This window comes from Leptodactylus fuscus, chromosome 3, assembly GCF_031893055.1.
Source record: "Leptodactylus fuscus isolate aLepFus1 chromosome 3, aLepFus1.hap2, whole genome shotgun sequence".
Taxonomy (NCBI): domain Eukaryota; kingdom Metazoa; phylum Chordata; class Amphibia; order Anura; family Leptodactylidae; genus Leptodactylus; species Leptodactylus fuscus.
Genome location: NC_134267.1, coordinates 26,072,549 through 26,094,525, shown reverse-complemented (window position 1 = coordinate 26,094,525; position 21,977 = coordinate 26,072,549). Strand labels below are relative to the sequence as shown.

Below are 21,977 nucleotides of genomic sequence, written 5' to 3'. Positions count from 1 at the left end.
AGGATGAGAAGGGCGCCCTCTACAGACTGTGATTTTGGGGGAACTTTAAAGACTATGGAATGGATCATATGAGAAGAACGCCCTCTACAGGCTGTGATGTTGGGGCACTATAAAAGCTATACAGAGGGGGTTTTTGGAGGGAAATAAATCTTTGTCCAGTCCTGCCACGTGACCTGGATCCAGCGCTTATATCCAGAGATGTGAATATTAAATATAATAAAGTAAACTTTGTCATTGTCAGAATATGGAAATTGTGATTTAGTTTGTTGGTAGACATATTGCTATGCAGATGCTGTACTGGTGGTTCAGGGCAGGGAATGGGTTAATAATAAATTCCCTGGTGGTGAGGAGGTGAATCGATGGGTTGGGGGCTGTTTTCTGGTGCTATAGGGTGATGGAGGGGTACAATGTAAATTTTCCAGAGGACTGGGCGGTTGACTGAGTTTCGTATACATTCCCAGGATGGTCATAATGATGAAGGAGCTAGAAATACATTTTCTGGTGGTCTGGGGTGTTGAAAGGAATGGTTATAGATTCCCTGGTGGTCTAGTGAGGTGTACGGGTTAGCTGTAAACACCCTGGTGGTCTAGGGTGGTGTAAGAGTTAGTTGTAAATGCCCTGGCGGTCCAGGGTGATGAATATGCTAAATATAAATCCCCTGGTGGTCTAGGGAGGTGAAGGGGGTTAGTTGGGAATGCCTTGATGGTCTATGATGGTGCAGGATTAATCCCTTGGTAGTTTAGGATCCGTGCAGGGTGGTCTTCTACACAATGTGATTGCTCCGAGACAGCAGAGACCGATGTACAAAAAATATTTATGAAAATCAACAATATTTACATCTGATGGAGCAAAAAAAAGCCCCTCCCTGAGCGACAACAAAGCGTAGTCAGAGATTACAGACCCTGACACCTGTAGTGTCCCCATCACCCACAGTGTCCCCATCACATATGTAGTGAATCTGTTCCATATGATCACCTGTTCTGTCCCTGTCACCCAGCATCGCTTACTATCCCGGCGCACAACATCACCCATATTGTCCCATCACACATCTCCACCTGTACAGTCTCCATATTACAACATCAACCATACTGTCCCATCACACATCTCCACCTATATAATCTCCATTATACAACATCAGTCTCCATCACTAGGGCTGTGGAGTTGGAGTAGGGACCAGTAGGGAGTCAGAAAAAAGTTATTGATTCATTGTTATTAAGAATATTACGTAATTATTGATAATTAATTGGATGTATAGATTGTTATAGGAATCCGTTGCGAGAATCTGCACAGCTTCTGACTGGCCATGACTATCAGCCATTTAGGAAGGAGTCAGAATCGAGCTGTGGAAAATGAGAAGAGTTAGAGTCGGTGGTCTGGTCTACCAACCCCACATCTCTATGGTCACCCAGTGTCATTCAGTCATCATTAATCAGCATCACCCACTCTGTCACTATACACATCTTCACCCGTGCCGTCACTTCACTGTACAGTCACTCCAATCATCTTCACCCATACTGTCATGTCGCACCACCTGTACGGTCACCCTCATACTAGCCCTGCATTGTCATGGCACAGTCCATGATCTGGTCACTCAGGAGTTGGCGCTGTGTATTAGCCGGTAGAAGTGCGAGTCTTTGCTGCTGCTCAGGATTGTAGGAGAGTCCAATTCCGCCACTTTCCCAGCATGCATCACCAGCACCCGGTCAGAGTCCATGATAGTGTGCAGCCTGTAACAAAAGTGAGTCTGTTTGTGATATACGCAGCTGTATACAGTATGTGCAGAGCAGGGGGAGAGTGAGGTGAGGTCTGTGTGTGTGCACAGAGGAGATGGAGCTAGGACATATTAGCACCTGTGTGCGATGGTGAGGACCGTGCGCTCCTGGAACTTCTCACGGATGGTTGCTTGGAGGAGGTGGTCCGTCTGGTGGTCAACACTAGCAGTGGCTTCATCAATGCAGAGTATCTAGGACACAACAGACACCTACAGTCACATGGGGTCAAGGCAAAAACCTGATACAAGGATCCCTGTACTGAAGAGCATACACTCTCCGTAGGTCTGGTCGCTTCACCTTGGCATCTGTTAGCAAAGCTCTGGCCAAACACAAAAGCTGCCTCTGCCCCAGCGAGAAATTCTTCCCTCTCTCCCCCACATTGGCGTCCAGGCCTCCTGCAAAAGACAATGTTAACAGACAGTCAGGCAATGACAGGCAACCCTTTCCCTGCCGGGGACATGCTCTAGTTATAGCACTCACCCATGCGTGACACCAGATCCTGTAGGTGGCACTCTCTCAGCACGTCCAGTAGCTCCATGTCTGTGTGATGAGATAGGGGGTCCAGGTTCTCCCGCACACTCCCACTTAGCAAGAAGGCGTCCTGAGGGATGATGGCCAGCCGCGACCTGGAGGGAACATGGTGTCCATTATCTGTAGAACTCATTACCTGTATGTCCAAGTGTACGGTTCTCACCTCAGCACGTCCAGGTTCAACTCTCGGGTGGACACGCCATCAATGAGGACAGACCCAGAATTCAGCTCCATCATCCTGAACAGAGCCAAGAACAGAGTGGACTTCCCAGAGCCCGTCCTTCCCACAACACCAATCTTCTCTCCTGCCTGAATGGTAAAGCTAACCCCATCCAGAGCATTGGGAAGACCCGGCCGATAACACAGAACTGCATCTCTTAACTCAATGCGGCCATTCTGGGGCCACTGTGGCTGGACCTGGGGAAGAGAAGGAGGCGGAACATGGGACATCTATATGGAGCTCTATAGAACCCTCACCAGGTCACTTGGTTTGTATTGTATAGGTTGAAAGACTCTGGCTGGGTGATTTCCCAAGCTGTAGAGCCTAGACTCACCGTCATTGTGCCTTTGGTGGGCTCCGAGGGCAGTGTGGTGGCGTACTCCTCTGCTCTCTCCACGCTGACCATCATGGCCTCAGTTTGTGTGAAGCTTGAGATGAGTCCGGATAGTAAACCAGTGATGGAGAGAGCATAGGACAGAGACAGTCCCACAAGACCTGGTGAAGAAGAGGAGGCTGTTAGCCGGATGCACATCTGAGACACAAACACCAGAACATGACGAGACCTTACCTGGATCTCCAGCATTTCTCTGGTGCTGGATTAATGCAATAATGGCAATGGCAGTGACCACTATTACTCCAATCATCTGAAGCCGGATGTCTAACCACTGTACAGCTGTGTTACTGGCAAACAGGCAGCGCTGGTTCAACTCCATCCGGGATTCACATTCCTCTGCAAACCTGAATCATGCATAAAACAGTGAGGGAACAAACCCATCATCTGGTTACCCAACCACCTCATCCTGACCTGGCAATGCAAACATGACAGTCATGCTTCCACAGAACTCATCCAAACTAAGACACTATCACCCATCCAAACCAAAGGACCCATGCAACCATTCATCTAAACCAAAAGACCAAAGAACACACCCAAAACCAAACACAATCATCAGTCTAAACCAGAAGACCCATCCAAACACAACCACCCATCCATATCTGAACACAACCAGAAGACCAGAGAACCCAAACACAACCATCCATCTAAACCATAAGACCAGAAATCCCATCCAAACCCAACCATCCATCCAAATACAACTATCTATTCGAACCTGAACACAACAAACCATTCATACCATCCAGATTACTCTCCAAAGCCAAACACTAGCCCCCATACAAACCAAGGGACCCATCCAAATCCGGACACAACCACCCACCCAAACCAGAAGACCAGAGAATCCACCCAAAGCCAAACACAATCATCCATCCAAAACAGAGGACTATTGAAACCAAGACACAACCATCCACCCATGATAACCAGGGGACCCATCCAAAACAAAAGACCAGAGACCCCATCCAAACCCTAACACATCCTCCCATCGACACCAGAAACATACAACTCTACATCTCACCTTTCAGCATGGCGTGTGGCCCGGATGGTGGTCAGGCCAGTCAGGGTCTCTGAGAAGTGGCTGTAGATGGGGGAGAGAGTGATGCTCTGCAGTCTCTTCAGCTCCCGTGAGGTGTGGCGGTAGAAACGCTGGATATAGTAGTATAGGATTGCCAGGGGCACAAGGATGGGCAGGATCATTGGCAGCCCATAGCTGATCATCACCAACATGCCCAGGAGACCAAACACGTTGGCCAGGAAGATGTTCAGCATGAAGGGCAGAAAGTCGTCCACACAGTAGAGGTCAGAGGAGAAGCGGTTAATGATGCGGCCAACAGGTGTGCTGTCAAAGAAGGTGACCGTGGCCTGGAAACAAGGAGATCATTGTGAATAATGGATAATGACCCCTGCCCAGACGTTACCTCTGAGGTTTATGGACGTCACGTTCTGCACAGTATATTGCACTTCTTACCCGTAACACCCGCTGTAACAGGCGCTTGTGGATGACTGTAGCTGCACGGACTGTGCCAAAGGCAAAAAGGAGGGCACGCAGGGCAGTAAAGATGGAATTCGCTGCCGCAATCCCACCATATACTGATAAATAGAAGCTGATGTCTGCAGATGTGTTCTGCTCCATAGACTGGCCCCAGCTCACCGGGGTCCTGAATCAAGAAAAAGAAAGAGGGTTGAGGGTAATACACAGGTGCTCTTACCACACAACCAATAACAGGAGAGAATACACAGTAGAAATATTACAAAACCACTGACCGCAGATATTACACAGTACGGAGAAGTGCTCTTACCACACAACCACTGACAGCAGATAACACATGGTATGGCGAGGTGCTCTTACCACACAACCACTGACAGCAGATTTTACATGGTATGGAGAGGAGCTCTTACCACACAACCAATGACAGTGGATATCACACAGTATGGAGAGGTGCTCTTACCACACAATCACTGACAGTGGATATTACACAGTATGGAGAGGTGCTCTTACCACACAATCACTGACAGTGGATATTACACCGTATGGAGAAGAGCTCTTACCACACAACCACTTACAGATGATATTACACAGTATGGAGAGGAGCTCTTACCACACAACCACTTACAGATGATATTACACAGTATGGAGAGGAGCTCTTACCACACAACCATTGACAGCAGATATTACACGGTATAGAGAAGTGCTTTTACCACACAACCACTGACAGCTGATATTACACGGTATGGAGAGGTGCTCTTACCACACAACCACTGACAGCGGATATTACACGATATGGAGCGGTACTCTTACCACACAACCACTGACAGCTGATATTACATGGTATGGAAAAGTGCTCTAATCACACAACTACTGTAGATAATATGCAGTGTGGATATCTTACTTACACAAGACCTCCAGTAGAGAACAGCAGCAGTGATGGCGCCAGCACCGGTGGCGTTAACATCACAAGAGAGGAGTTTTTAGGGTCGTCCGATAAGGTGGCAATCCAGTACGACAACCACCAGTCTGAGATGTTCCTAGATGCTGTAAGAAAGGTGAACACGTAAAGATCTGCAGCTGCTCTGAGGTGTCAGCCAAGTGGCTGCAAAAGATCGGCTGAACATCCAGAGATTGGGGTGATATCGGTATCAGGGTAGATGGAATGGACACTTACCCTGCATGAAGAGTAACGCCAGCAGCACCGAGGCCCCCAGGGCAGCCCCCACTGCTCTCCAGTATGCCAAATACACCTGCAGGGACACGGCGCCCTCCTTCTTTTCCTCTTCCCCCATCCCTGAACTTGGGGCTGCTGCTGGTTCCTTGTCTTCATTGTCTGCAGTCTCAGGACCTACACTGGAGTCTAGGATGACAGGAGACAGCAGTGACAGGTATACTGACAGCTGATACAAGGGTTAATGTTCGGACATCCAACTGTAACATCACTAAAGGTTCCCCACAGTGCTTGAGCCCGCTGGGGTTCTCGCATGTCTCATGTATGGATGGGTACCTCACCTCTATACCCTGCACAGGACACATGCAGGGGGTGAGCCTACAATAGGGCAGAACCCCCGAAACAGCACAAGCCAAAATCAGTGAATGATACCCACCGTCCTCTGTGCTCTGAGGTGAAGACGACTTCAGGTTAGGAGACTTCTGCACTCGCGGTAAGATCTCGTCTGGTGGACCTACAAGGAGAGGGCAGTGTTACAGAGAGTACAACACCCATCATCCAGCTGTACAAAGGGTACAACACACATCATCCAGGTGTGTAAAGGACACAGCACCCATCATCCACATGTACAGAAGGCACAACACCCAACATCCAGATACACAGAGGACACAACACCCATCATCCACCTGTACAGAGGCCACAGCACCCATCAACCTGCTGTGCAAAGGGCACAACACCCAACATCCAGCTACACAGAGAACACAACACCCAACATACAGCTACACAGAGGACACAACACCCATCATCCACCTGTACAGAAAGCACAACATCCATCATCCATCTGTACAGAGGGCACAGCACCCATCATCCTGCTGTGCAAAGGGCACAACACCCATCATCCAGCTGTACAGTGGACACAACACCCATCATCCACCTGTGCAGACAATCTTCCCATCCTCCATCAGTACGATGACATCGGCCTTCTGTAGCAATTCGGTGCGGTGGGTGCAGAGGATGCGTGTTCTTTGTCTGAGAATACCCAGAATGCATCTGTCCATGAGGTGAGCAGCCACATCAGTATCTACAGCAGCCAGGGGGTCATCCAGGAGGTAAATATCCTTCTCCTGAGGGGTAAAGATCAGTCACATAAGACACTCCTCCACCAAAATAGCTGCCATCTTTAGAGGAGTGTTGGTCAAGTGTCAGTGGGTGACTACTCTGAAGGACACCACGATGAGCAGTGACATGGACTCACCTGATATACGGCGCGTGCCAGGCTTACCCGAGCCTTCTGGCCCCCGCTCAGTGTCACACCGCTCTCCCCAACCTCCGTCTGGTCACCGGCTGGTAGGATCTGAAATGTAGGACAATGTTGTGATGAGCTGGTCACATGACCTGGACCCTGACTGCCGGTCACATGACCTGGACCCTGACATCTGCTGCATCCCTCCCAACCTCACTCACACTGAGATCCTGGGTCAGGGCGCAGGCCTCCAGCACCTCCTTGTACAGGCGCTCCTCGTACTCCTTCCCAAACAGGATATTCTCTCGGATGGTGGCGAACTGGATCCACGACTCCTGAGCCACAAAACCAAATCCGAACTCCTGGTGGGCGACAAACAAGTCTCCACCCAGTCTGCAGCAAGAAGAGACGAGATATGGTTTACTATCTACACCATGAGCCGTGGCGGAGCATCTGACCATGGCCCATACCTGCGGAGCTCCCCTGTGATCGCCGACAGTAAGGAACTCTTCCCACAGCCAACCTTCCCGACAACTGCAAGCAGCATGCCCTGCGAATGAGACCGACAACCCGACTATCATGTTACATCTCACATTACACTGGAAATAAAGATCCGACATCTAATCTTATTCTCCAGTCACAGCCAGAGCTGCAGTCACAGTTCTGCTGTTAGGTCATGACGTATTCTCCAGTTAGCTCCAGCTCTGGATGTGAGTGGAGTACAGGTCATGATATAACAGGCTGTTAGCGCCATCTTTTGGCCTTAGATATGGTCAGTGTGGGTCAGTCCAGTACGTACACAGTGGGGGTCACTATATGGGGGCTCTGGTCGGGGGTCCTCACCTTTTTCACAGACAGATGCTGGATGAAGAGTGTGAGGGATCCGGACCCCTCGCTGTCCTTGACCTCTGACCCCCAGGAGAAGGTCGCGTTCCTCATCTCCACCACTACACAGCCGTCTCTAGAGGGAGCTGAAACAACGCGAACATTAGAGACATCAGGTCATGTGACCAGCAGCTGCGACCCCAGAACGCCCCCGTCTTACCTTCCACCCTGTAGTAGCGCAGCATGTCCTGCTCCGGGAGGTCCAGGAAGGCCTGCACCCGATCTAGGGACACTTTGGCCTCTAAAACGCCATTCAGCACCCAAGGAAAGTTATTGAGGGGTAGAATCAGCATCCCCACCAGGGCCAGGGAAGTGAACACCTGCAAGGGGGAGGGGCAACATCAGGACCAGGGGGGCAACCATATGTAGTGACAGAGGAAAACCCGGGTCGGGGAGGAGAGTGAGAGGAGGAGGAGCAAAGAGAAGACAGCGGGAGAGTGGGAGGGGCCAGGATAGGAAAACGGGCAGGGCTACGATGGATGGAAAGTAGATCAGGGGACAGTAGGCGGGGCCAGGAAACAATGAGAGTAGATGGGAGGCAGTAAATTGGGGGTTTGAAGTGACAAATAGTTGTCAGGGCAGAGGCTCAGGAGTCAGGCGCGCTGCTCCCCCCCCGGGCACTGACCTTAGCAGCTGTCAGTTGATGTCCCAGCAGCACATAGGTAATAAATGTGATGATGGATGTGAGGACCGGCAGCGCCGCCCACAGGTAGACACACACGGCATCCAAAAGCTTAATGGCACGAAGACTTCTCAGCTCCGCCTCCCGTAACCTGGACACCTGACGGGAAAAGTGCTCCTCCCACGTGTAAAACTTTACCACCCGCATCCCAGACAACAACTCCGTCACCAGCTAAAGAGAGAAATATAACAGGAGGTATATAGCTATATATGTTGTATCATACAGGTGGTGACATCACCAGATAGCAGAGATAGCATACAGGAAGTGACATCACCGGATATCAGTGATATCATACAGGAAGTGGCATCACCAGATATCAATGATGTCATACAAGAAATGACATCACAGGATATCAATGATATTATACAGCAGGTGACGTTACCGGATATCAGTGATATCATACAGGAAGTGACATCACTGGATATCAGTAATATTACACAGCAGTGACATCACTGAATATCATTGATATTACACAGGAGGTGACATCACCAGATATCAGTGATATTATACAGCAGTGACATCACCACTCTCCAGGTATATGTTATATTATCGATAGGTAAGGAAGAAATCCAGCGTCTCCAGGAACTTGTTAAAAATAAATCTTTATTTCTTCATCTTTAAAAAAAGCTTTGACAGCATACCGAAGATGGCAAGTACTCCAACATGGGACTTATTATTTGAGCTACGCGTTTCGGAACTACTTCGGTTCCTTCGTCATGGCATACTGAGGGCTTACTTTTGCAGGTGTTTTAAACTGTGATTAATTAAAAACCCCACCCCTTAAAACTATTAAGTCCATGTAGTACGTCAGACTTGCCATCTCTACTATAATAAACAAAATATCTATATAACATTGTATTTATTGTGTGTCCTTATTAATACATATTTAAATAATTATGATAATATCATTGGGACAAACAAACCATATCCCTGGACATATTTACGTTTTTTGTATATATCACATATGTCACTTATCATTCCTTGATCATTTATTATACAAATTAAATATATATATAATCTCCTGACATAATCTTGCTAGCTCCGTATGTTCTGACCTGTCTCGATGGTATTCTTTTAATCATATTCTATAAATAGATCATATAAGGAGATGTTGAGTTTACTAGGAGCCGTTTCTTCCATAAGATTATACACATGACCCATCATGTGACTAGGCACCTGATAGGTCTACACTCCTCCTTGCATCACATGATCAGAGATTTAATGCATGAGAGGGTCCTTAGATCTATATAGTTATATCTTTGGACCTATACCCAGAAACCAACTCATCACCAGGTAAGTGTCTATCTTAAGGTATAATAGAAATGTTTATTTTAATAGATGTAAGATACATCTGAACGTATGTTTAACCCGTGAAGGTGTCGTGTATTAAGTGTAACTATCCAATACGCTTCACGGGTTAATAACCTCTTACGCCAATTTCCGCCCCTAATGGGCTTAGGTATTTTTTCTATAGCATAGTACACTAGTGTTGAAGTATCTCCCGCATGAATTTCTGAAAAATGTCGGGAAACGCCCGACATGTTTTCTTTCCTTTTAGAGCTATCCTGAATATGCTCTGACACTCTTGTCTTAACATTACGGATGGAACAGCCGACATAACTCAAATTGCATGCAGTACATTCCACTATATATATTATATGATGACTCATACAATTTAAAAATTGATTTATATGATGCAATCTGTTACCTTCTGAGTTTGTAAAAGTTTGTGTTTTCTTGGCATAGTTACACATATTGCAGCGGGGCATTCCACATTTGTGGAAGCCCTTAATTTTTAGGCATGTCTCCGACTTTTTTTGGTGGTCATCATCCACGAACAAGCTTGGAGATAAAATATCTCCTAATGTTCGACCTCTTTTTGCTACACATTGTACCCCTCTATTCAATATATTATAGGTTGCCGGGTCTTGATATAATATAGGGATATTCTGATTAAATATTTGTTTTATTTGATTGTACTGCCTACTAAAAGGTGTGGAAAAAACTACTCTATTGGGAATTGTAATATTTTTATTTGTTTTATCCTCCAATAATGACTTTCGAGTTTTATTATCCACGATTTTAATGGCTCGATTCAATGTCCATGAACCTGATTCAATGAACCTACGGGTCAACAAGTATTTAAAAATGTGTCCGAATCTAGAGCATCTAAAATTGCGGCAATATTTGACAATCACACACCAAGAGGTGCTGTCAGTCCCGATTTGAAAATGTTGTTTAATGACTGGGAAAAACTAACAATTAAGGAGATTAAAACTCTATGGGATTGCATAACCTTGGAAAAATACATAGAATACAGTATGATCCCTAGAGGACTCAGACTCAAAAAATTCCCTACGTATGAATATGACGATGCATTTATCACTTCCTGGAATAGTATTTTATCAACATGCTCATTTGACTTAATGCAACTCATAGTGGATTATGAAAAGAAAAAACTTATTGAAATTAAAGCAGAAATATCTAAACTAGATGAACGTTTAAAAACCTTGGAATCTGATGTTAACTATATAACTATTAAAACCAAAGTGGAGAAAAAGATAGAAAATGTGGAATCAACCATTATGGAAAATAAAAAAAAGAAATTTGTTAGAGATACGAATGATTACACTACAGGCTTTGTGTATCAAAAGAAAAAAGACTATAATAACACAAATCCTAAATCTATTTTGAAAAAGCCTAACATGCTATATAGAAATAAACGCAGAGTATCGTTTTCATCATCTGAACTGGGTTCAGACCTGTCGGTATCAACATGCAGCGAAGGCTCTAATACGGATACATCTGCTATAAATACGTCTCCATCAACTCCACATAATAAACGAAACCAACCTAAAGGTGGCAAGTATTCATCAAAAAACGATCTAGACGAGCGGGAAGGAAACACAAATCGAAATATAAAGTATTCAACCCGCTCCAATCGACGACAATAGCATCTACAGAGGAACACAATGAAAATTTCCCTACCAATATAGTCAACTTTTCATCGTATCAACTTTCACAGGATGAAGAAAGAATCCTATCTAAAGGCATGGGTTTTGTACCTAGTCAGGACTTTGATTATTTCCATACGTTAATGGACATTAACAAATTCGTCCGATTACTTACAGTTAAGAGACATTTTTTGGATATTGACAAAGATAAAGAAAATGAATGTCAAATACAATATACTGATGATGATAATAATGATTATAAAGGTTTTGAATATGATCAAATTGAAACTAATGGTTTTGAGGGTTTTTTGTTCCAAGAACAGATGTCCATGGTTAACCTTATACAATTACAAAATGAGAGTGTTTTACCGGATGATCAACCTATACATAATATAGGAGTTACAGGCACTAATCCGGCTTTTTATCCCTTGGGATCGCGGGCTCCCTCCTATGCACAATTTCAGTCTGCCATGGAGAGGGACCTCGGGACCCTAAGGGATACTATTAATCATAGCAATAAGCGACAAAGAAACAACCTAAACTATAGAGAAAAACAGGCATTAAAAACATTAAAAGAACAAAAAGCATTAGTGTTTAAAAAAACAGACAAAGATGGGAAAATAGCAGTGATGGATAAACAATTCTATAGAGAAGGTTGTCTAAAAATATTAAAAGATAGTACCACATATCGCAAGTTAGAAAATGACCCTACTCAGGAGTTTATGACTTCCTTAAGGGGATTAGTGGACGAGGGAGTACGTTGCGGTATATTTTCTAGGGAACAATCAAAACATCTTATACCTGAATTTCCTGTTAATGCAATTTTCCACTGAGTCCCTAAGACGCATAAAAATGAAATACCTGTCCCTTTTCGACCCATTGTGGCCGGAATCGGGTCACTAAACGAAAAATTATGTTCATGGCTTGATTTACTATTACAGCCATTAGTGTCCCGAATGCCAGGGTACATCCAGGATACTAAAATGTTATTAAATGTAATTGACAAAATTAGGTGGGAAGACAAATTTTCCTGGATTACCAGCGACATCCAGGCTTTATATTCAAACATCCCACATACTGTTGCAATCAAAGCCTTGTCTTTTCATTTGGAACATTACAGCCGATATTCTGATATACTGAAAGAATATATTATAGAAGTGACATCATATTTGTTAACACACAACTTTTTTCTTTTTTATAGAGAATACTATCTGCAAATTAAAGGCGCTCCCATGGGAGCGCCTTTCTCACCTTCTATAGCGAACTTAGTGTTGGGGTGGTGGGAGGAAAAACAGATTTATTCTACTACTAACCCATTCCATAAGGAGTTGGTGTGGTACGGGAGGTACATAGACGACGTCCTCATGATTTGGCAGGGGTCGTCTATGTCCGTACCACATCTAATCTCATATTTCAATCAAAATGAGATGGGTCTTAAATTTACTTCCTCTCACCACCCCACAAATATATCCTTTTTGGATGTGAGCCTTATTGGCAACACCAAGGAGGCAAGAATCGATACCAGCATTTATCGTAAAGAGCTAGCAGGGAATACATTATTGATGGCTGATAGCCATCACCCAGCTCATACCATTAAGTCAATTCCTATTGGAGAACTCATCCGAACGCGACGTACATGTTCCACTGAAAAAAGCTATAGGGAACAACGAGATATCACAGTAGACAGGTTAAAAAATCGGGGTTACCCTGGATGGACATTGAATCGAGCCATTAAAATCGTGGATAATAAAACTCGAAAGTCATTATTGGAGGATAAAACAAATAAAAATATTACAATTCCCAATAGAGTAGTTTTTTCCACACCTTTTAGTAGGCAGTACAATCAAATAAAACAAATATTTAATCAGAATATCCCTATATTATATCAAGACCCGGCAACCTATAATATATTGAATAGAGGGGTACAATGTGTAGCAAAAAGAGGTCGAACATTAGGAGATATTTTATCTCCAAGCTTGTTCGTGAATGATGACCACCAAAAAAAGTCGGAGACATGGCTAAAAATTAAGGGCTTCCACAAATGTGGAATGCCCCGCTGCAATATGTGTAACTATGCCAAGAAAACACAAACTTTTACAAACTCAGAAGGTAACAGATTGCATCATATAAATCAATTTTTAAATTGTATGAGTCATCATATAATATATATAGTGGAATGTACTGCATGCAATTTGAGTTATGTCGGCTGTTCCATCCGTAATGTTAAGACAAGAGTGTCAGAGCATATTCAGGATAGCTCTAAAAGGAAAGAAAACATGTCGGGCGTTTCCCGACATTTTTCAGAAATTCATGCGGGAGATACTTCAACACTAGTGTACTATGCTATAGAAAAAATACCTAAGCCCATTAGGGGCGGAAATTGGCGTAAGAGGTTATTAACCAGTGAAGCGTATTGGATAGTTACACTTAATACACGACACCCTCACGGGTTAAACATATGTTCAGATGTATCTTACATCTATTAAAATAAACATTTCTATTATACCTTAAGATAGACACTTACCTGGTGATGAGTTGGTTTCTGGGTATAGGTCCAAAGATATAACTATATAGATCTAAGGACCCTCTCATGCATTAAATCTCCGATCATGTGATGCAAGGAGGAGTGTAGACCTATCAGGTGCCTAGTCACATGATGGGTCATGTGTATAATCTTATGGAAGAAACGGCTCCTAGTAAACTCAACATCTCCTTATATGATCTATTTATAGAATATGATTAAAAGAATACCATCGAGACAGGTCAGAACATACGGAGCTAGCAAGATTATGTCAGGAGATTATATATATATTTAATTTGTATAATAAATGATCAAGGAATGATAAGTGACATATGTGATATATACAAAAAACGTAAATATGTCCAGGGATATGGTTTGTTTGTCCCAATGATATTATCATAATTATTTAAATATGTATTAATAAGGACACACAATAAATACAATGTTATATAGATATTTTGTTTATTATAGTAGAAATGGCAAGTATGACGTACTACATGGACTTAATAGTTTTAAGGGGTGGGGTTTTTAATTAATCACAGTTTAAAACACCTGCAAAAGTAAGCCCTCAGTATGCCATGACGAAGGAACCGAAGTAGTTCCGAAACGCGTAGCTCAAATAATAAGTCCCATGTTGGAGTACTTGCCATCTTCGGTATGCTGTCAAAGCTTTTTTTAAAGATGAAGAAATAAAGATTTATTTTTAACAAGTTCCTGGAGACGCTGGATTTCTTCCTTACCTATCGTCTTTATCCAGTGGATCAAAGTCCGTCCACGTCCGAGCAGCCTGGGAACCATTTTCCATACATCAAGAAGGGTGAGCTGGATATTCGGTTTTCTACATATGTTATATTATAGAGGTGGTGACATCACATACAGACACGTATACAGGAGGCTCATACCTTGACCCGGGCGTCCTTATGCTTCAGCATTTCTTTGTTGTTGTTCATGATGCGGGTGGCGATGACTTTGTTGAGGGGCACAAGCGGCAGCGCCAGGCCCAGCCCCCCTAGGAAGGCGATGCCCACCTGCTGGTACAAGAGGTAGAGCGTGACTGCGAACTGCACCGGAAGACTCCAGAGCTCATGGAGGCTGCGGCAGAAATTTGATATCCGATCGGCGTCTGTGCTCATAAAGTTGACGACTTCCCCCGGAGAGAATGTAGCCAGGCCCGTTCCCTCACCGCGGAGGGTCTTCCGGTAGACGCTGCTCAGCACTGAGGCCCGCACCGTTAGCATCAGCTTATTAATCTGATGTGTGTACTGATTCTGAACAAGAGCACCGAAGAATCCTGTAGTGAAGAGTCCGATGGTGTACAGCGCCCCCCAGCTCAGTGCCTCCTCCCTCGTCTCCATGAAATTCACCAGAAGATTAAGCAGCACGGGCCCCATGAAGGCCAGAGCACAGGAGGCGAGCTTCAGGAATCCCAAGGAATAGAAGTGAGCTCCAAAACAGGAGTGCAACGTCCGAAGGAGACGCGGAGCAGAAGGACCACACCTAGAGAAGATGTCCTGGGAGATCTTTGGTGTCTGGAGATGGTGGGGCAAGAGATACACATCCTGAGGGCCCTTCAGTCCTCCACCCGCTCCTCTCTGCAAGAGGGGCTGCATCCAAAAATAGAAGAATCGGGATAACCAACTTTCACCATCCTCTGCTGGTTCTTCATGAATGTCTGAGGGGAACGTGGCCACCAAAGGAGAATATTCACTGTCCTCATTGATGGAGACAACAGCAATAGAAGTGACACGAGGAGAAGGGACAAGATAGGCCCGGAGATAGACAACGATACATAAGACACGGAGACAGGAAAGCGAGAAGCGGGAGACCAGCATGACCTGTAGAGGGGGCCTCACCGCTCCCTCCTCACACACCCAAACCAACGTAATCACCACCGTTGGTATGGTCAGGAGGACGGGTAACATCAGACTCACAGGGCCCCGGGAATTTGCATAGCAGGACTTTCGGAGGGTGTAAAGTGATAGAAAGTGCGTGATCCATGCTAAGAAGGACACAGAGCCCGAGAGGACCTCCAAGCTGGTGGTGACTTCACGAGGAAAGAGACCTCCGAGGACCAAATCAGCAACACAAAGACATGACATAAAGAAGGAGACGAACGTCCTGCACAACCAGGTGGAGCTGGGAGAGCCAGAAATGGGGTGCCTAGAAGAAGACAACACAACCAGTCACCGACATGGCCAGAGATGTCACCCAGGGACCCCCGTCCTAGCACCATCAAGGCCTTCTCTGGCCACGTTTGTTTCCCTTCTTAGTAAATATATAGAAATTATATAGAAAGATAAAAAAGTATAAAATAGAAATCAAATGTTTTAAAAATCTGCATCCTGATCGATGGGACGAGACCAATCTGGGAAACCGGGGGAGATTTATCCCCATTGTGTACGCCGGGGTACTGCCATTTATTCCTATAGATGTATGGCATTTAATGGCAGCGGGGGAGGGAGCGGGGTCTGTGCTCACCACAGCTACATTCACAACAGGGGCAAAACCCCCCATTCTCAGGATCAGTAGGAGGGGGGCCTCAGTAGTCAGACCCCGACCAATCCAAAACTTACCCTCTAATTTTTATTTTTTTAATAAAAACAATCAAACATATGGGAGAGCGTGCTTACTTGGGAGACAGTCAGTAGGTGGAAAGTACAGAAAGCACTTATTAGGGAGACAGTCAGTAGGTGGAGAGTACAGAGAGCGCTTACTAGGGAATCAGTCAGTAGGTGGAGAGTACAGAGAGCGTATACTAGCGAGTCAGTCAGTAGGTGGAGAGTACAGAGAGCGTATACTAGCGAGTCAGTCAGTAGGTGGAGAGTACAGAGTGCGCTTACTAGGGAATCAGTCAGTAGGTGGAGAGTACAGAGAGCGTATACTAGCGAGTCAGTCAGTAGGTGGAGAGTACAGAGAGCGTATACTAGCGAGTCAGTCAGTAGGTGGAGAGTACACAGAGCGCTTACTAGGGAATCAGTCAGTAGGTGGAGAGTACAGAGAGCGTATACTAGCGAGTCAGTCAGTAGGTGGAGAGTACACAGAGCGCTTACTAGGGAATCAGTCAGTAGGTGGAGAGTACAGAGAGCGTATACTAGCGAGTCAGTCAGTAGGTGGAGAGTACAGAGAGCGCTTACTAGGGAATCAGTCAGTAAGTGGAGAGTACAGAGAGCGTATACTAGCGAGTCAGTCAGTAGGTGGAGAGTACAAAGAGCGCTTATTAGGGAGACAATCAGTAGGTGGAGAGTACAGAGAGCGTATACTAGGAAGTCAGTAAGTGGAGAGTACAGAGGTCGCTTACTAGGGAGTCAGTCAGTAAGTGGAGAGTACTGAGAGCTCTTACTAGGGAGACAATCAGTAGGTGGAGAGTACAAAGAGCGCTTATTAGGGAGACAATCAGTAGGTGGAGAGTACAGAGAGCGTATACTAGGAAGTCAGTAAGTGGAGAGTACAGAGGTCGCTTACTAGGGAGTCAGTCAGTAAGTGGAGAGTACTGAGAGCTCTTACTAGGGAGACAGTCAGTAGGTGAAGAGTACACAGAGTTCTTACCTGGGAGCTCCAGCATGACATGCGCTGCTCAGAGCCAGGAGAACATGAGGGACGCAGCTGATGATGAGCTGATTGAAGCAAACCCCAACATGTCCCTGCACCCAGACGGGCACCGGGCTCAATGAGCTGGATCCACAGAGCTGGGCGAGGACATTCTCCATCACAGCCACAGCAGACAGGACACCCTACAGGAGGGAAAGGAAACGTCACTGGAGTCATAGCCATATACATTATATTATACCCTATACATTATATATCCTGTATATTATATATCCTGTACATTAAATCTCCTGTATATTATTATATATCTTGTATATTATTATATACAGTGGGGCAAAAAAGTATTTAGTCAGTCACCAATAGTGCAAGTTCCACCACTTAAAAAGATGAGAGGCGTCTGTAATTTACATCATAGGTAGACCTCAACTATGAGAGACAAAATGAGAAAACAAATCCAGAAAATCACATTGTCTGATTTTGTAAGAATTTATTTGCAAATTATGGTGGAAAATAAGTATTTGGTCAGTAACAAAATTTCATCTCAATACTTTGTTATATATCCTTTGTTGGCAATGACAGAGGTCAAACGTTTTCTGTAAGTCTTCACAAGGTTGGCACACACTGTTGTTGGTATGTCGGCCCATTCCTCCATGCAGATCTCCTCTAGAGCAGTGATGTTTTGGGGCTGTCGCTTGGCAACACGGACTTTCAACTCCCTCCAAAGGTTTTCTATAGGGTTGAGATCTGGAGACTGGCTAGGCCACTCCAGGACCTTGAAATGCTTCTTACAAAGCCACTCCTTCGTTGCCCTGGCGGTGTGCTTTGGATCATTGTCATGTTGAAAGACCCAGCCACGTTTCATCTTCAATGCCCTTGCTGATGGAAGGAGGTTTGCACTCAAAATCTCACGATACATGGCCCCATTCATTCTTTCATGTACCCGGATCAGTCGTCCTGGCCCCTTTGAGTGCAAACCTCCTTCCATCAGCAAGGGCATTGAAGATGAAACGTGGCTGGGTCTTTCAACATGACAATGATCCAAAGCACACTGCCAGGGCAACGAAGGAGTGGCTTTGTAAGAAGCATTTCAAGGTCCTGGAGTGGCCTAGCCAGTCTCCAGATCTCAACCCTATAAACCCCAAAACATCACTGCTCTAGAGGAGATCTGCATGGAGGAATGGGCCAACATACCAACAACAGTGTGTGCCAACCTTGTGAAGACTTACAGAAAACGTTTGACCTCTGTCATTGCCAACAAAGGATATATAACAAAGTATTGAGATGAAATTTTGTTACTGACCAAATACTTATTTTCCACCATAATTTGCAAATAAATTCTTACAAAATCAGACAATGTGATTTTCTGGATTTGTTTTCTCATTTTGTCTCTCATAGTTGAGGTCTACCTATGATGTAAATTACAGACACCTCTCATCTTTTTAAGTGGTGGAACTTGCACTATTGGTGACTGACTAAATACTTTTTTGCCCCACTGTATCCTGTATATATTCTCTGATTATTATTATATATCCTGTATATTATATATACTGTACATTATATATCCTGTACATTATTATATATCCTGTATATTATATATACTGTACATTATATATCCTGTATATTATTATATATCCTGTATATCATATATACTGTACATTATATATCCTATACATTATATTCAGTGTGCTGGTCACTCTTACACCCCGAGCTGTGGATGCTGAATATGATCTAGAATAAACCTGTCACTGCTCGGCTATGGAGGTCTAAGTTATGGGAGACACCGGCCACTTCTCACCTCCTTCCTGCTCCCAGGCAGCTCACACCACGGAAGTGGAACCAATCAGGAGGATGCTAAGTTTCCCGGGGAGGACAATACCTGACGAACCCAACTCCACAGACCATAGAGAAAGGGCGTGTACAGAGCGACTGATGTGTCTACGGGCTGCACTAATGCTGCCAGCCACTAGATGGCAGCAAAGACGCCTTCAATAAGTAATACAATAAGTAAATGGCAGAGTAGAAAAGCAGACGTGTAAGCAAGAGGGCGGCCACTAGATGGCAGTACAATAAAAATGTAATACAGCGACCACTAGATGGCAGTACAATAGATATGTAATACAGCGGCCGGCCGGCAGATGGCAGCATAGACGTACAGTAATGATGGGGCTATTCCTCCTTATTCTCCTCATCTACCCAGGTGCTGGGATTGGGTCATTCAAAACTATAACAGAGTAAAATATCTATCTATCTATCTATCTATCTATCTATCTATCTATCTATCTATCTATCTATTTCCTATCTATCTATCTATCTATCTATCTATCTATCTATCTCCTATCTATCTATCTAGCTATCTATCTATATGTTATCTATCTATCTATCTATCTATCTATCTATCTATCTCCTATCTATCTATATGTTATCTATCTATCTATCTATCTATCTATCTATCTATCTCCTATCTATCTATCTATCTATCTATCTATCTCCTATCTATCTATCTATCTATCTATCTATCTATCTATCTATCTATCTATCTATCTCCTATCTATCTATATATGGCTGCCAATATCACGCCAACAAAGATCAGCCCCACGTTCTCTCCCCACCAGCCCTCAGACAATATCTGTGCTGCACACTGCGCTGTGGTGAGATATGGTATCATACACCTAAATCCCAAGTCTCCCTATGGCTCTGCCTATTCCCACCCATGTCGCTTTGTGACCCCACACAATATAATGCCCCTTTAGTGGCCTTGACACAGTATAATATCCCCTTCTTGTGGCCCCTGCACAGTCTAATATTCCCTCTATGTGGCTCCTGCACAGTATAATGTTCCCTCTATGTGGCCCCTGCACAGTATAGTGTTCCCTCTATGTGGCCCCTGCACAGTCTAATATTCTCTCTATGTGGCTCCTGCACAGTATAATGTTCCCTCTATGTGGGCCCCTGCACAGTCTAATATTCCCTCTATGTGGCCCCTGCACAGTATAATGTTCCCTCTATGTGGCCCCTGCACAGTATAATGTTCCCTCTATGTGGCCCCTGCACAGTCTAATATTCCCTCTATGTGGCTCCTGCACAGTATAATGTTCCCTCTATGTGGCCCCTGCACAGTATAATGTTCCCTCTATGTGGCCCCTGCACAGTATAATGTTCCCTCTATGTGGCCCCTGCACAGTCTAATATTCCCTCTATGTGGCTCCTGCACAGTATAATGTTCCCTCTATGTGGCCCCTGCACAGTCTAATATTCCCTCTATGTGGCTCCTGCACAGTATAATGTTCCCTCTATGTGGCCCCTGCACAGTATAATATCCCCTTCTTGTGGCCCCTGCACAGTCTAATATTCCCTCTATGTGGCTCCTGCACAGTATAATGTTCCCTCTATGTGGCCCCTGCACAGTATAATATCCCCTTCTTGTGGCCCCTGCACAGTCTAATATTCCCTCTATGTGGCTCCTGCACAGTATAATGTTCCCTCTATGTGGCCCCTGCACAGTATAATATCCCCTTCTTGTGGCCCCTGCACAGTCTAATATTCCCTCTATGTGGCCCCTGCATAGTATAATGTTGCGCTCCTTGTGGCCCCCACAAAAACAAATAAAACGAATCCCTCACCCCCTCAGTGCACTCCGGCCTCTGTTGCTGGAGGATTAGGTGCAATGTGGTGACGTCTCTATTACCTCCGCCTGAGTCCAAGCATATTAGCGTCCGGCTCCTGTAACCTCTGATGTGAAAGTCATAACTCAGTGCCTCAAAATTGGGCCCCTGTACCCCCATATATGAAGATGATATCACAGTTAGGGCCCCTGTACCCCCATATATGAGGATGATATCACAATTGGGGCCCCTGTATCTTCACATGTAGAGATGATGATATTTATGAGTCCCACAATTGGCGCCCCTGTACCTTGTTTTCGGCTTCCCCCTCTGCTCCCTCTTCTCCCTGTCTCTTGTGCACAAGGCTCCAGATCGGTGAAGTTTGATCTTTGTACAGAACTTGATATCTAGAATTGTCATAAATCAAGCTCTGGTGCCAGGAGGCGGCGGTGACAGGGGACTGGAAACACTACATAGCGAGCCCGCGGCAGGATTACAGTGCCCGGGGTACACGACCACCAACATCTCAACAGGTGGAGCGTCAATGACCACCCTACACTGTCCTTACAGTGCTGTGCAAAAGTGTTAGGCATAGTTGGAAAACACTGCAGTAAGAATAATTTCAGAAATAGAAGAGTTAATAAATAATACTTTATTTTTGTGAATGAAGTAAAGAGAAATGTAAATCGATATTTGCTGTGAACTTTGCCCTTTGGAGTCTTGGAAGTGATGACCGGTCCCCACAGATATAGCCGTGATCTCCACATCATCCAGTCTGTCTATATAACATGCTAGGATCTACAATAAAACTGGCTGACTGACAGATATTACAACCCATAGACATGGCCGCCATCTTACTTGCTCTACACGCTGACCATTCCCTGCGGCCGTACACCTCCGGCCACTGCCCCTGGGTCTGACCATAGGGTCAGCGTGCGCTCCCTTTCTCCCAATAAACCTTCCCCAGCCTTTC

At 44.9% G+C, this 21,977-nt stretch overlaps 1 protein-coding gene across 3 annotated transcripts; it reads right to left on the bottom strand.

Annotated features, from left to right (window-relative positions):
- Nucleotides 1-843: 843 nt before the first annotated feature.
- Nucleotides 844-21,354, bottom strand: ABCC10 (ATP binding cassette subfamily C member 10). Of its 3 annotated transcripts, none has more exons than XM_075267299.1 (22): nucleotides 21,315-21,354; nucleotides 17,403-17,587; nucleotides 14,759-16,016; nucleotides 8,325-8,552; nucleotides 7,860-8,019; nucleotides 7,658-7,785; nucleotides 7,285-7,364; nucleotides 7,036-7,207; nucleotides 6,827-6,925; nucleotides 6,506-6,695; nucleotides 6,008-6,085; nucleotides 5,575-5,760; nucleotides 5,306-5,444; nucleotides 4,380-4,569; nucleotides 3,930-4,273; nucleotides 3,092-3,261; nucleotides 2,858-3,018; nucleotides 2,467-2,720; nucleotides 2,253-2,398; nucleotides 2,070-2,167; nucleotides 1,851-1,963; nucleotides 844-1,727 (listed from the first exon to the last, which is right to left on the bottom strand). In XM_075267299.1, exons 2-22 carry the CDS (start codon nucleotides 17,561-17,563, stop codon nucleotides 1,592-1,594), a joined length of 4,491 nt encoding a protein of 1,496 aa, XP_075123400.1. In that variant the 5' UTR covers nucleotides 17,564-17,587; nucleotides 21,315-21,354; the 3' UTR covers nucleotides 844-1,591. The 3 variants fall into 3 exon arrangements, with proteins under 3 accessions (XP_075123400.1, XP_075123398.1, XP_075123401.1); XM_075267297.1 differs by lacking the exon at nucleotides 21,315-21,354 and adding an exon at nucleotides 19,198-19,231; XM_075267300.1 differs by lacking the exon at nucleotides 21,315-21,354 and having other exon boundaries at nucleotides 14,759-14,884; nucleotides 17,403-17,561.
- Nucleotides 21,355-21,977: the final 623 nt, after the last annotated feature.